The 16,781-nt window shown below is 40.1% G+C and overlaps 1 protein-coding gene across 6 annotated transcripts in view; it reads right to left on the bottom strand.

Moving 5' to 3' along the window:
• PCSK5 (proprotein convertase subtilisin/kexin type 5) overlaps window positions 1–16,781 on the bottom strand; it is a 257,241-nt gene that overhangs the window by 215,222 nt on the left and 25,238 nt on the right. The window contains exon 1 of one of the 6 annotated variants that reach the window (XM_027662914.1): window positions 2,930–3,050. The exons of the other annotated variants lie outside the window; for them this stretch is intronic. Coding sequence (XP_027518715.1) covers window positions 2,930–2,998 — 69 coding nt within the window. The 5' untranslated portion in view covers window positions 2,999–3,050. Of the gene's footprint in view, window positions 1–2,929; window positions 3,051–16,781 lie in introns of those variants that run through there. 6 annotated transcript variants of the gene reach the window in all.

Raw genomic sequence — 16,781 nt, 5'->3', positions numbered from 1 at the left:
CACAATGTCCTTCTGGACAAAGTGTCCAGCCCACATGGATAAACACATCACATAGTGGGTGAGCAATTGGCTCTCGGGTCGAGCACAGAAGGTATAGTGAATGGGGTAACATGAGACTGGTGACTAGTGGGGTTCTGCAGGGCTCCCTCTCAGGCCCTGTGCTCTTCAACATCTTCATAAATGACTCGGATGCAGAACTGGAAGGGGTGCTAAGCAGGTCTGCAGACAACACAAAAGTGGAAAGAGCTGTTGACTCCCTCAAAGGCAGGGAGGTTCTGCAGAGAGATCTCGACAAAATTAGAGGACTTGGCAATCACCAGCCATATGAAGTTCAACAAGGGAAGTGCTGGATTCTACACCTGGGATGGGGCAAACCCGGAAACTCCAGTTCATACAGACTGGAGAATGAGATGCTGGAAAGCAGTGCCATGGAAAGGGACCTGGGGGTCCTGGTTGATGGCCAGTTGAATATGAGTCAGCAGTGCCCTGGCAGCCAGGAGGGTCAACCATGTCCTAGGGGCATCAGGCACCTCATAGCCACCCAGTGGAGGGAGGGGATTGTCCCGCTCTGCTCTGCACTGGTGAGGCCTCACCTTGAATATTGTGGCAGTTTTGAGCACCACAATACAAGAAAGATATGAAGCTATTAAAGAGTGTCCAAAGGAGGGCAATGAAGATGGTGAAGGGCCTTGAGGGGAAGCCGTATGAGGAGTGACTGAGGTCATTTGGTATGTTCGGCCTAGAGAAGAGGAGACTGAGGAGAACTGAAATCCTGATAGCTACAAAATGTGGAAGTTTGAACAAGAGATAGTAAAGGAAATCTGTGGAACTCTAGAAGATACCACTTTTACCACCTTCAGATGAAAACTGGAGCTGTGTGGACGTTATGTTAAAGTCTACGCTTTATGGCATTGTGTTTTATACCTTTTAATGTACCCCTTTTACTCATTTATATAAAAATTCCCCCTTGTTCTGTACCCTTGCTTTCCCCCTTGTTTCTGACTGGCTCCCAGTTGCTGCAATGCAGCATTCCCTTATTTGGTCACTCCTTATATGGTTGTTTCTCCCCATTTATGGTTAAGACCTTCCCCTTTTTCCCTTGTATGTCCCTGTTTAGCATGCTCCTCCCAAGTTCCACCTACCCTTCTGGCAAGTTCCCTCAATACCCTATAAAAGCCTTTGTGCCCCTGTAACAAAGGATCACTTTGCCTCACTCTGTCTCTGTGGTCAGACCCTTTACTCTCCCGGGCTGCGACAGGAGACCTCATTGCAGTCTACAACTTTCTCGTGAGGGGAAGAAGAGGGACAGGCACTGATCTCTTCTCTGTGGTGACCAGTGACAGGACCCAAGGGAATGGTCTGGAATTATGTCAGGAGTGGTTTAGGTTGGATCTTAGGAAAAGGTTCTTCACTCATAGGGTGGCTGGGGTACTAGAACAGGTTCCCCAGGGAAGTGGTCACAGCACCAAGCCTGATGGAGTTCAAGAAGTGTTTGGATGATGAAGCTGGTGTGACTCTTGGGAACAGTCCTGTGCAGGGCTAAGAGTTGGACTCAGTGATCCTTGTGGATCCCTTCCAACCCCTTCTGTGGTACCTTAGTGGGAAGGGATGCCATCCAGAGGGACCTTGACAGACTTGAGAGGTGGGCCCACGTGCATCACATGAAAATCAACAAGACCAATTATAAGGTCCTACACTCGGATAAGGGTAATCCTGTAGCTGGATACAGGCTGGGTGATGAGACTGAGAGTAGCTCTGCAGAGAAGTACTTGGGCATAGTGTTGGATGAAAAACTGAACATGACCCAGCAGTGTCCACTCGCATCCCAGAAGGCCAACTGTATGCTGAGCTGTGTCAAAAGAAGTATGGTCAGCAAGTCGAGGGAGATGATTCTCCATCTATACTGTACATTCATAAGACCCCACCTGCAGTGCTGCAGCCAGCTCTGGGGTCCCCAGGATAAAACAGACATATACCTGTTTGAGCATGTCCAGAGGAGGGTCATGAAGATGACTGGGTGGCTAGAAAACCACTCCTATGAGGAAATTCTGAGACAGTTCAGGTTGTTTAACCTACAGAAGGTCTCTGGGGAGACCTTACAGTAACATTCCAGTTCTTGAAGGGGTTGAAGGGGGCCTACAGGAAAGACAGGGAAGGACTCTTTATCAGGGAGTGTAGTGATAGAATGAGGGGAAATGGTTTTAAACAGAAAGAGAGTGGGTTTAGACAGGATATTAGGTGAAAATTCTTTACTGTGAGGGTGGTGAGGCACTGGAACAGGTTGCTCAGAGAAGTTGTAGATATCCCATCCCTGCAAATGTTCAAGGCCATGTTGGATGGAGCTTTGAGCAGCCTGGTCTAGTGGGAGGTGTTCCTGCCTGTGGCAGGAGGGTTGGAACAAGATGATCTTTAATGTCCCTTCCAACTCAAACCATTTTATGATTCTATGTTTCTAACAAAACCAGTAAGTACCTTCGCTGTACCGTAACGAATTTTTCTGTGATACCAGCTCTACTTAAGCATATAATTCAACAGCATTCTCTTTTTGCATTTCACCTTGTAATGAAAAAAACAAAAAGTCAGTAGATTTAGGGTTGAAGGGCATAGGAGGACGTATCCTGGTTAGTGAACAACTGAGACCCAAGCCATTATTCAGGAATGCAGGAAAAGTGATGAAGACTGTTGACACACTTCTGCCTATCCACGTGCAATCACAAAATTAAGACCTCCAAAACTGTACTGCTCACCTTAAGAAGAATTTTGTGCGGGTTATTTGATCATAATTAAAAACTGAGATATTTTCTTAACCTATCAGTATTCTTTGACTGATAATAGCAATAGTCAGTTTGCATCATAAAAACAGATGAAGACAGTTGGGTTAAGCAGATGTTGACATAGGTCAAGAGTAGGGAAAATTAATTGCAGATACCATTTCACAAATGTAGGGTTCTAAAGTTGGATAAAAAGTCAGGGACTCCAGCAGTGCTATGTGATGCATTTTTGCTGATTGACAAAGTGCTTCTTCAGCAAGGATCAATGACAATCCACAATCAAAGCAGTTGTCAAAATTATGCTACACATTCTGAAAAAAAGCAAGATAAAAAAAGAAACAGATGTTAATACAGGCTGAGCAGAAAACAGAAAAGCAGAAGAGGAAAGAAGGCAGCAGAGAATCCTTGAAATTACCACTTAAGCCCAAAGACACACATCTTGCACAACAGAAGGGCAAGCTACCACAGTGTCGCCCATGGACAAAAGCTGAAACTCAATGCACATTTTTCCACCTTATAGCCACAAAAAAGCCAGTCAGTCCTGATATGACTTCAGTGGTTTCTATCTGCTTTGTTACATAATTACGATAAATTGTAGCAGTAGCAGTATAGTTCCACATCCATGAGGTAGGATAGTCTACAGCTGTGGATTTTAATATAATGGAAATACCCTTTGCCTTTCCACTGCAGTCTTCCTAGCCCTACAGCTCAGAGCTCATCGCATAAATCCATACATATCAGCCTAAAACTGTGTGGCAACAAATTCTTCTTCATCCTTTAGGAGTAAAACTGTAGAGGAGTAAGTTATGAAAAGGGAACAGCATGGCTAGTGATGAAGATACAGAGGCAGTTTATTAGCAGGCAGAGCTGCTGGGGAGGGCAAGCATCAAACAAAAATTCTAGAGAAGCTCAGTGTATCTGTTGCAAGCCAGGATTCATGTCTGACTGGAAAATCAGGGAACAATGAAAGGCAAAAGGATCCACATTTTCTCTTCTTGGGGTAGTTTTGACAGGTTTTCTATTCACAGCTACAACTGAAGTAAGTAATGAGTGAACACGGCCACTGCCTCTGCCCAACCTCCTCCCTTCTTCTGCATTGTACCACATCAGACCATAGAGCAGCTCAAAATTAAAGGATGAAAATCACAGCAGCTTTGTGGCAGAGCTGAGAACAAGTTTCAGGGAGCTTGGGCTCCCGGATGGTGGCTTCCAGCAGCACCAGCCCCAGCTGTCACAGGCAAAGTGTGTCTCAAGCAGCTGAGGATTTTTCCCTTCCTCATATCTGAAGTGCCCTAACCAGCCCAGATGTTCTGGTTCAGTTTCTAAAACTACTCAGCCTCGAAATACTGAGCAAGTCTCTACTGCATGATCTTAAAAGCAACTCCTACGTTTATACAAGATAGTTTATAATTTTTAGCCACAGGTCATATAACTCACCTTGTAACAAGAGCTACAAACTCAAAATTCTGAACACAATTTAAAAAGAGATCTCTTATTCATAGATCTGTTTGGTACAGTACCTAAATTCTACTTACACCATTGAACACAATGTTAGTATCTAGTAATATCTAGTCCTGCAATACTATAATCTTGAATTTCAATATACCATGAGGATTACTGTTAATATCACTCTGAACGTAAACTGATATGTCACAACTCCATCTAACTTAGGCCTAAAATTGCATCTTCTTAATATACTGAAAGGCTGATTCAATGTCCACTAGGGGATAAAACTTTAAGCTCTCTAAACTTAAATAGCTTTGGAGTATAACATTTAGCAGCTGAAATATCTTGGGTCTCATGTTTATTTTACCATAGCAATTAGTATATCTGTTAAAAAATTTTAGAAATTTTGGATGGAATTTTTTTCTTTCCTTACACTAGTCCTATAGCTCTTGTCATAAATCATTTAAGTTCTTCAGACATCTGCATGTGCTAATTTATAATTAAGTGATATATAACATTGAACAGTGGTATACTGAAGTTAGCAAAGTAAATACATCTCCTCAATAGTCTCTTCACTGACCAATGTTCTATTGGATTTTACATTTTATGGAAGTATCAGTGGTATATTTTACATCGCCCAATTTCACTAGTTCTCTGGCATTTCAGATTACCTTTGTAGTACAACTTAAGAATTACTCTTACTTAGAATCATAGAATCATTAATGTTGGAAGAGACACTTGAGACCATCAAGTCCAACCATCAATCTAGCACCACCACCATGTTCATTATTAAACCAGCCTCAAATGCCATATCCACAGGTTTTTTCAACAGGTCCAGAGATAGTGACTCCACCACTTCCTTAGGCAGTTCTGTTCCAATGCTTTACAACCCCTTCTGGGAAAAAAAAAATTCTGAATATGTAATCTAAACCTCCCCAGACACAACTTGAGGCCATTTTCTCTCATTCTCTTACTTGTTATCAGAGAGAAAAGACTGATTCCCACCTTCCTACAACCTTCCTTGAGGCAGCTGTAGAGAAGAATAAGGTCTACCCTGAGCCTCTTTTTCTGCATCCCCAGCTCCCTCAGCAGCTCCTCATATGACCTGCTCTCTAGATCCTTCATCAGCCTTGTTGCTCATCTCTGGACTTGCTCCAGCACCTCAATGTCTTTCTTGAGGTGAGGGGCCTCGAACCAGACAAAGAACTCAAGATGCAGCCTCCCCAGTGCCGAGTACAGGGGGACAATCACCGCTCTGGTCCTGCTGGCCACACTATTTCTGATACAAGCCAGTGATGTCACTGGGCTTATTGACCACCTAGGCACACTGATGACTTACGTTCAGCCACTGTCGACCAGCACTGCCAGGTCCTTTTTCGCCACTCAGCTTTCCAGCCATTCCTTTCCCAGCCTATATGGGGTTGTTGTAAGCCAAGGGCAGGACCTGGTACTTTGCCTTATTGAATCTGATATCACTGGCCTCGACCTACTGATCCAGCCTGTCCAGATCCCTCTGCAGCACCCTCCTACCCTCCAGCAGATCAACACTCCTACCCAACTTGCTGTCATCTGCAAATTTGCTGAGGGTGCACTAAGTACTCGTCCAGATTGCTAATGAAGATAATAAACAGGGCTGACCCCGATACTGAGCACTGGGGAGCACCACACTTTCATGGCCAGTGTGTTTGTCTCTGAATCTTCGTTTGCGAAGCCTAGCCATGATGACAGTTTGTCTCTGATCTATCACTTCAAATCAATAGAGGATAATTGTCAGCATTGTCACCTCTGGAACAAGCTGGCTCTTTCTGTACTGAACTCCAGCCTTGCAGCTATCAGCAAAGTTATCTGCTATTAAAACATTGATTATTGTAACTCTTAAACATCATTATCAGCACCACTTAAAATAAACTGTGAAAGACGCATACAACCATCCTAAGGAAACATTGCAGTCCAACCCCCAGTAAAATGAAAAAGGACTGAAGTTTCTTTTCCTACACTCAGTAGGCTGAATAAAGTCAAATATTTTTCCAACTGAAGCACTATTTTCACACCGTGCAAAATGCTGACACTGCTTCCAAGGAGGCCTTATGTCTCAATCTCCACAAATCAGACAACAAAAAGGCTGGAGTGATGTTTGATTAATGAACCTGCTAGTTACTGGTTTTACTTATTTTAAAACCCCAGCTGAAACAAGAGCAACATTTCCATTTTGCAACTTTGGGATGGCCCCTGTGCACATTCTGACATTTGAAATGTGTCAAGTACAGTCATTCTGTTATGGATTCATAACACACAACACTCATAATATTATAAATTTAGAAAAAGGAAATAAAGATTTTTATATCCATTGCTATCATTTATGGGATAGATTTTTAAACTGCATATACTAAAGCTTTTCAGTCTCCAATCAGACCACTTACAGGGTTGCAGCGTGGTCTCTACAGACTTGACAAAATTTCTGCCATCTATGCTTCAGTATGATTCAATAGCAATCTTTATCAGTTATTTCTACTTTGTCTTCTGTTGGGATAAAAGGACTTCAAAATGGCCTCACATAAACGTGATTCTTCATACGATTACTGTCTATGAATACTCTCTGTCCTTATAAAACCATTTTTTCCCAAACTAAGACAAACTTCAAATGTGCAAACATGTATCTTCTAAAGTATACAAACTTAAGCTTTGTTGGATAGAATATGAGATGCAGTGGGGTGAGGTGTCTGTTCTCACCAGGGAAGACATTTCAGGAGCTTCAAAAATTGCAGTGGTTTCCTATTAGTACTATTATTGTATTTCTAAACATTCATCCAGTTCCTTTATCACAATAGGAGGGCTGAAATACAAAACTGGACAATGTGGAATAACAAACATATATTAGCATCACACAACAGCTCTAATCACCTGACTGCATTTCCACTATTTGCCAGGACAGTGTGAAAGTCAAAAGAGATGGTAAGAAATCTCAGTCTCTCGCAATGGCGACAATACCAAATTACCCAAATATCTTCAGACTACCTTATTACAGTGCATTTGGGCTCATAAAATGACATGTAAATTTGCCATACATCTACACTGAGCAGGGCTGCAAATCTACTGCTAGCTTCCTGCATCAAAGTCAAGGGACACAGCAAGGACTCAAGAAATAAGCCCAAATATGACAAAAAGAAGAGAAAAACAGATCCACAAGGAAGTGGTATTAGGGTGTGTTCCTAGCTGAGAAAAGGGAAGCCTTTTAGGTCACAGTGTCTAAACACATTTGCAGGTCATCAAACTGCTAAACAGGAGTATTCTTAAGACTCACAAATACTTACAGTAATGCAAAATGGTTGAAAGTTGAAGCTAAATAACCTCACATAAAGCAAAAAACAGAACATCCTAAAACTTTCTGGGTACTTTGCACTGTTGGCAGAGTTTTAATCAAAATTGGAAAACTTCTAAAACCTATGCTCTGCACCAATTAGGAATTAATTCTGATGAGCCATGTGACATCTAGTCAAAGATGGTTTGACTGTATGATCATAATGTTTCCTTTTGATTTTACAGACTATGAGTGTATTGAGAACGGTATTTTGGAGAATAGTTTCTTAAGAACAGCCTGGAAAACCTGAAAACTTTTAGAATCTGGAAATTCTGGTTTTATTATACAATCACACAAAATTGTTATAACATCTATAGATGATACAAGAAATTGAGTCTCAAGTTTGGTAAACCCACTTAATAGTAAATTTTTAATTTGTATCCTTTACAAAAGTACAGATAAACCAATATTCTGGCCTTTATGTTTATTTAGAACTTCAGTGTCAATGAGAGTGACAGCATTTATTCCTCCTCAGAGTAAAAAAAAAAAAAAAAAAAAAAAGTCCAGGAAAAATAATGTCAAACAATAATGTAGGTTAAACACAGCTTATGTAAGCAACAGACAACACACCAATGGATATGACTGCTTTAAGTGGATTATATGGATTTAGAATGAGTGTTTTATTCTACTAAAATGTTGCTTGTATTCGTAAAATGCTTCGTAAAATGACAACAAGAGAAATACAATTCCATAGAATTTGCCATTTGCAGAAGTTTTTATTCAAGTGTCAGCATTGTCAATGTTTTGCAGGTGGGGAGTCAGAAGCAGGAAGGAGTAAAGTTGTATGATGACGGCTGCACACATTCAAGCAGCACAGCTGTGAACAGGATGTAGGTGCCTGGCACCTCCTCTGAGCCATTAAAACTGCTGGAGTGTAACAGATCAGCCAAGGATGATTACCGGCTTTCCAGTAGCATTGGCTTTTAAAATGATTGCAAGAGAAAGGAGGTTTTTACACAAAAAAAAGTTGGGTAGTGGGGAGATTCTTTTTTTTGCTTTGTTTTGGGGAGGGATGTCTTTCCAGCTCCCTGTTCCTGCCTTATCTTATCTATGCAGTTCACGATTTCTTGCTGTCCACCATTTAGAACAGCTGGGTGAGACAACAACCACTGGAATTAAACATGATTGTCTTGCCTGTAGAAGCAGGCAGACAGATGCAGAAAAATCTTGAGCATTAAGTCAGGAACATATATTACTGCCAGAATGTTTTCCAAATGCAAAAGCATTAAAAAAAAAAAGGAACTTTAATCCTTTTTTTTATTAACATCCTGCACTACAACCAATATGATCAGCATCAGAGGAAGCTGGATCTCCTCAGGAAATGATGTATAGAACCTGTTCTGTTGCACTGGTAGACAGTCAGTTCAAAGATGCGCCTATCCAAAATATATTTTCTTTCAATCTTTCCCCATTGATATTCTGACATTTGGCCTTGCAGGATCAGCTGCTTCCAGAACGGTGCATCTTTCCACGGTTCAAAACTAGGATCTCTTCAGCTGCTCCTCTTCTGACTCTTTCTAACATCCAGCAATTTTATAGCCCAGTAGCCAAACCACCAATTTGCAAACTGACTCCAACTACAGCTGAAGCACACTTAGCGTAACACAACACCACTGCAGCTCTCAGGGTCGCTGTCTTCTGCTGTTCTTAGAATACAGATTAAAAATTAAAGGACTAATTCTCCTTATTTTTTAAAAAAATTTAGTCATCCTATCATTTTTCCCCTGTAAGCCCACTTTGCTGCTAAAAAACATAGGAGTATGTACTGCTTTACTAGAACTGTAAAGAAACTGAAATATTAACACCTACTAGCACCTAAAGACTAAAGACTGTCAAGAGCTTTTCTTTACAACCCTCGGCTTTTACATATTTATAACTGCTATGATGAAATTGTAATCTTATGGGCTTAAATTTCCCACACATAAATCTACCTAAAGTGCTTTTGTCATTGTTAAGGCTGAGCAGCTCCTGAACTGTGAGAGGAATGTAACACCCTTTTCTTTTTAGGCTGCAAATGGCTCTTCCTTGAGTTTGGTTTTGTTGTTGGTTGTTTGGGTCTTTTTAAATACCATTTGCACTTGCAAAACAAAGCTGCACGAGTCTATGTGATATGCCTGCACACTCACTGTATGTCCCTTTGGTCTCACTTTGAGTGAGAATGAGCATTCCCAGCTTGCACAGGGAGAGCCAACCAGACAGATGTGCCATTAAGCAAGAAAGCATTCTGACAGAGAAGTGCAGCGAAAATCTTATCCCAGAATGAAAAGACTTCAGAAAGGATTTAGATAACTCTAAACTGGAGCTAGAACTAGGTGATCTTTAAGGTCCCTTCCAACCCAAACCATTCTAACTCAAGGTACACAAGTTGAACCCAGTGATGCCTAATTAAGTTAGCCATTCAACATGCCACGTGTACCTTTTGTACTCTCAGCCAAAGTAGATGCAATCTTTACTAGCCCCTGCTCAAAGCAATTGCCAGCTGAAGACTCTCACAGTGTGCTGCACCATACTGGAGCACATGCAGCCCAAATAATTTCTCCAAACTTTCACTCCATGGTTGCGATGCTGACGTGTCCTCTGATGAAGCAATATACGGACAGAGTTTTTTTCCTCCTTGTTCTCATTATTTCAATACATTAAACAAAAAGGAACCCAACGCCTAATTTTGAACATTGTCGTCTCAGAAAGTTTTAGCCACTTCTCTGAGAGATGGCTGATTCCTTGCCTGCCACTTTAGAGTCAGTTGACATCTTCCTCATTGACCATGAAGTCTACAGACCATAACAGTAGCTCTACCACAATCCCTAAAGACTGCTGAGAGCAGGAATGGAATATTTAACAGCTGGTCTGACACTGGGTTTCTGTGATGTTGCAAAAAATTCATAAAAAGGCTGAGGCAATGAAGGTTTTTTCCCAAAAAAAAAAACCCCTGATCAAAATCCTGACACAACTCCTTGCCATCCTGTGGTCTTTCAATTTCCTTGCTAATTGCTTTACCATCTTTAAAAAATAATACTGCGAAAATAGCTAAAGACCATAATCCTGCAGAATAATGTTTGGGGTTTTTTTTTTGGGGGGATGGTCCTCATTCACTACACCAATTAGGAAGTGAACCAGCTAAAACATCTCAAAAAATTTTCCAATTCTCTTCCAAAAGTTAACAATGACATTGCCAAGGAGATCTGTAAAATGACTTGGCAACCTGAAACTGGAATCTAATTAAATATTTCTTTTTAAAGCACCTGCAATTAGATATATTGAGGGACAAAACACCTTTGAGGCAGGTGCCAATAACTGGGATAGTCATGATTAAAGGGAAATCAAATACTAATATATTTCAAGAAAAACTTCCATATTTCCCAACATTGAACATTTCTCTTTTCTAAAATTATATTACATTGAATTCCTACTGGTCATTTTGCTGTGTTTAGTAGAAAACATTAAAAGGTAATTCCACTAGGAAGCTTCAGCGATTATTTTTTGTTTCTTTAAGTTCTAACAGCAAAGTCAGTTATCACACTATATAGTAACAGAATTAGACATTAACAAAGCTTTTATTCTTCAGAAATTAACCTGTCTCATTAGTGTGACAATTAACTTCATTAAATATTTCTACCTATTGTAGATAAATGAAGAGAAATTACCGTTATGTGAAAAATCTTGGTGGGTCACCTACCACCTCTGGGCAACCTGTTCCAGGGTTTCACCACCCTCATTGTAAAAAATTTCTTCTTTATAACTAATCAGAATCAACCTTCTTTTAGTTTAAAACCATTGCCTCTTGACCTATAGCTACAGGCCCAGCTAAAAAGTTTGTCCCAATTTTTCTTACTGATCCCCTATAAGTACTGAAAGTTGCAATAAAGTCTCCCCGGAGTCTTCTCTTCTCCTGGACAAAGAACTCAGCTCTCAGTCTTTCCTCATAGAAGAGGTACTCCAGCCCTCAGTCTTTGTGGTCCTTCTCTGGACTTGCTTCAACAAGGCTATGTCCTTCCTGCACTGAGGATTCTAGAGTTGGATGCTGCACTCCAGGTAGGTTCTGCACCAACCCAATACCCGAAACACTTGAGAAAGTAGGGTGAAACTTCTAATTGTTCTGAAGGATAGCAACCTAAAATTTGGTGTTCCTTTTCTGTGCATGGAACAGTGTGTGGTGGATACGAAACCAGTTTAAGCCTGAACCTTGGGTGAACTGTAACTTAAAGACGAAAAGCCAATATCACGTAAATATATGTGGCCTTCCCTTTTTTCTGTGCTGGTCAAATCCAGTGCTTCTGTAAGAGGAAATAAGAGTTCTTCAGTCACCAAATTTTCTCACATAAAGGTAATTTCTCTTCATTTATCTACAATAGGTAGAAATATTTAATGAAGTTAATTGTCACACTAATGAGACAGGTTAATTTCTGAAGAATAAAAGCTTTGTTAATGTCTAATTACAGCAGGATCTACCAGAGTTCTTTGTCAGTGAACAGCAACTTCATATTTCAAAAAGTCATGGAAAAAAACCCCCAAGTTGTAAGACTATCTGCTCATGTTTACATGAAATTAATAATTCAGAGGCAGGTGACATAGGGAGATGTTGCTATCCCCTCTCATTCATTGCAATTCAGTTCATGTTCTAACTCACCCAGTAACAGGCTCCTTGGAAATAGCAAGTCTTATTTCTGATTTTTACTAAGTTAAAGATGGAAGGATTGCTCAAGTAAAGCTTTTTGAGGCAATTAAATAAAGGGTCCACAGTAGTAAATCATCATCATCATGGCTAGGCTTCGCAAACGAAGATTTAGGAAGGCTCTATCCACATTTGTTACAAGCACACTGGTGGCTAATAAGGCCAATACGAGATAGACATATCCGATTGCAAAAGGCACAGCAGAAAGACTCCTTAGGTGATATGCTCTGCAAGACACGATTCTTTCTGCATTGTCTTTTCTCCTTGAGAGTGATCCTGCGTGCGTTCTCAAAGGCAACGGCAGCATTATAGATGATGTGTCTCCAGACCTCCCGATTGGAGGCCAGAGTAGACCAGTGATGAAGATCAACATGGCCAAGGCTGAGATGTTGTTTCAGGGACTCTTTTTCTATCTTTCCTTCGGGGCTCCTCTCTTGCGGCAGCCAGCGGCAAGTTCACCATAGGGCAAGGGAGGCGCTGGTCCTTCATCCTGGAGACATGTCCTACCCAGTACAGCTGTGTTCTCAGCAACATGGCCTCAATACTTGTGACTGCTGCTTGTTCTAGAACAGATGTATTGGTCACATAATCTGACCAGTGGATGTTTAGAATTGTACAGAGACAGTGTTGATGGAAGCGTTCTAGGAGACGCAGGTGGCAGTAGATGACCCATGATTCGGATCCATATAAGAGAGCAGACAGCACTATGGCTCTGTAAACACTGATCTTGGTACTTTTCTTCAGGTGTTTATTACGCCATACTCTTTTATGAAGCTTTCTGTAAGCTCTATATGCCTTTGCTAACCTGTTGTCTATCTCTCCATCAATCTTACCCTCCGAGGAGATGAGGCTGCCTAGGTAATTAAACTGCTGGACTGATTTGAGCTCTGATTGGCCAATGGTGATATGGGGATGATGGAAGACTTCCTGAGATGCATTATTTAATAACTAACTTAAACCTCCAGTCAAACTCTGAACATGAAAACAGCATGACAGTTCCTATTATTTTGCAACCAAGTAGCATTTTATTGACCCTTGGTCCCCTGTGTGCTTGTATATGTTAGGGCTACCCACACAGACATCAGTAACTCACCTGATCCCACTGTTTAACTCTTGAGTTATTTGGCTAATAAAATCTTCTTGTTCACTAAGCTTTAACAACTAAACACATAGCATTGCCAATATGAAACACAATCTTACAAATAATAACATTCTCATCTGAATTTCTCTAAGCTTCAAGTCCATAGTACTGGCTTTTAGAAGCCCTAAGTTACTCGTGGCTGCTTTAATTCTGCTCCCCTCCACCTTCTCAAGAACACAACTGTCCTACCAGTAATAAGGACAGGATTCTGCCATTACTTTCCTATGTCCTGAAGACAGCTCAGATCATTTGGTGTAATCAAAGATATGCTAGCCAACATTTTACATGCTGCTATCAAGAGTTCTGTTCAGTTTGTTATCACAAAGGTTAAGACTTCCTCCCTTTCCTTCCCCGTTCTAACATTTTTTTATCACCACGTCATACTGATCTGCTCTGTGTGTGGTGAGTTCAGGCTGGATAACATGTAAATGTCTGGAGTATTGTTTTCCCAGGTATTCTGATCCTGGGAGAAGAGCTGACAAAGGTATGACACTTCTGCAAAATCATGCTCCAGCAGAGTATCTTCCTAAAATTAGGCAGTTTTACCTCTTATTTTAGTTGAAATCTTTATATTTCTCAAAGATGAATGAACCTGACCCATCAATAGTTCAAACCCCAAATAAACCTACCTGAAATTAATTAAAATGAAAAAACTATGAGCTGCCATCTTAGTAGAGATTGATAAACAAACACTAATGCTGCAAAATTGATAAATGTGACACTTTACAGGAACACAAATTATTAATTCTACATTTCTTAGCATCACTATGGTCCACGTCTTTTTCAGATCTCCACTGAGATGTGAAACACTGGGGATCTCATAAGCAAAATGGAACAAACTTTAGTATATCTTTTTGAATATATTATCCCTCTTAAAGCTGCCTTTTATTACCTTAAGAATTGTCGTCTTCTAGGATTAATACTTATTCTGTGGGATATTTTTTACCATATGAGTCACAAATTTATTATCACAGCTTGTCACTAAAATTCATCTTATGTAACAGTTCAGTAAAAAAAGACAGCTTTCTCAGATATGCTGTCCATTTAAATTCCATGTACTATTGTCATGCCTAGGCACTCCAACTCACATTTCATCAGAATTGCAAACTCTTCACTAACAGAAGAGCTCCACCTGATTTTCCTTATGCTTTCTATTTATGTAAAGTCTGACTTTCAGACTGTGTTTTTCTATCTTTGTTTGCAATATTTCTAACTTTGTGACTCTATTTCACCACAGCAGCAAACCCAAATGCACAACTCAGCTCCTTATTTCCACCCCTGGAAGTGACGTAATACTCTGCTTTCAATACAGGCCCTACCAGCAATACACTCAACTAATTAATAGTTGAATTAGAGCTTCATGATACCTTTCAGCTATGGACTGATTCTTCTCACTTCCTTTTCGCTCCTGCTCCCATTGTTTCATGCATTGTAACATCACCAAAATAACTCTGCAGAGCAAACCCTATGGAGCTAAAAAAGGCTCTCAATTCATGGTATGGTGCTTTCACTGACCCCTGCCCAAGGCCAACTACAAACAGCACATGAGCTGGAGAGACCAGAAACCCCTGCAATAGATTTCATTCAATTATTAGCTTTGATGCATAGTACTGATCTCTCCTTCAAATCCACAGACTTCTTTCACTTCTGTTTCCCTATCAACACATAAGAAACACCACATAAGTATACACTGGCCTAGAAGATAAAGCAATATTTCAAATTTTCTACATTACAACCTATGTTAAGGAAATTAAAACCTCACTTGGGCATTTCTTCCTAAAAAAACTTAATTCTTTATATTTTTAGATAAAACCATAGCATTTCTAGGTAAGGATGTGGATGATAATGGAGATAATGGACAAAATTGTGTTATACTGCATATCCTTTACCCTTTCATCTAAATACAGATGGTATGTGCTTAATACATGTTAATGCTGAGGAAATTGTCAAAATTTGTAATTCACATGTCTTAAGTTTATCACAGAATCATAAAGGATGGTAAATACCTCCAATATCATCAAGCCCAACCTTTGACCAATCACCACCTTGTCAACTAGACCACAGCACTAAGTGCTATGTCCAATTATTTTGTTCTGTTGGATCTATTCATAGTTTTTATAATAGTGTCAAGAGGCTTTTCCAGAAGAAAGATCTTCAAAGCAATTAATTAATTGAAATCTATGATAGCAAGATTTTCTATTACTTCTACATCTTTCATTGTGCATTCACACAATGAAATCAAACACTATCCATGCAAATTGCTTAGAAACACCAAATTTCATAACGGTTCTTCCATTATATGCCAGCTATTTACATAATAAATTGCCATTCAATAGGAATTCCATCATTTAAAATTTTATAAAGAAGCAAATTAGTGATCCAGGTCTGAAGCAAGCACAGAACAAGTTAAGTGCATGCTACAGAGAGATGATTTTAAGCGTTAAGTAAACTACCATTAAATTATGTGGAAAATAAACAAAGCTCAGTGTTTCTTTGTTCACAAATACACACGTTATCTAATCTGCTGCAAATATTGGCATTAGATACCATCATACTCATAAATACAGTAGTGATGGTCCTTTCAAATTCTCACAGCAATGCAATGTGCCTTATTTAACATTATACCTTTTATTTTAAAAGGACCAGCTTATATAATACAATTAATTGCCAATCTGCTTTAATAATCATTAAATGTTATACACGCTGAGGACAAAGTGGTCTCATGTTACAAATGCATGTCCATATACTGACATGTCTGCAGCCACACAAGAGTTCTCAAGCTCAGGTTCAGGGATCCAGTCACAAAGTGAAGCACAAACACTTTTTGCCAGATCTAGGTATTAGACTGTTGGTTTCTCTTTGGGTACAGAATCATTAACATGACTCTCACCAGAGCTTCTCAATATTAAAGTGATATGTAACAATGATTCAGAAATTAAGAAGTTCCAAACCAGCAGTAGCACATATTGGGGACAAGTCTAAATGGCATAATATGAAAAGCACTGGAAAATAAACGATAATTCTGATTTTTCTGCTGTGCCTTAGAGTCTCTTACTATTCTTGCCGAAGTAGTCTTGGCTCTGCCAGCAGTGTAGAAGTGGTATCTGGAAGCTGGGTTTAACACCAAAGTTTATGGTGGTACATTCACGTGAACTTGCGCATTTGTGTGAAAATCTCTCCCACTCCGTGTACACAGAAAGAGCATGGACTGACACAGACGTGAACACTTTCCCTTCCTTTCGCATTTTCACCTATTCTGTGTGCAGTGCTTGTTGTTTGAATGGTGGGCATCAGTACTGACGGGAACAGAGATTTAGGTCCTGATCATTTTCTAACTAATCCCCAATATACACTGCTCAGCAGAGCTACTGGTGCTCTTAAGGGTTAAGCAGT

The sequence above is a fragment of the Corapipo altera genome, unplaced genomic scaffold (genome assembly GCF_003945725.1).
Source record: "Corapipo altera isolate COAL_440 unplaced genomic scaffold, ASM394572v1 61167, whole genome shotgun sequence".
Lineage (NCBI taxonomy): Eukaryota > Metazoa > Chordata > Aves > Passeriformes > Pipridae > Corapipo > Corapipo altera.
The sequence above is the reverse complement of the archived record's forward strand: the minus strand, read 5'-3'. Positions and strand labels throughout refer to the sequence as shown.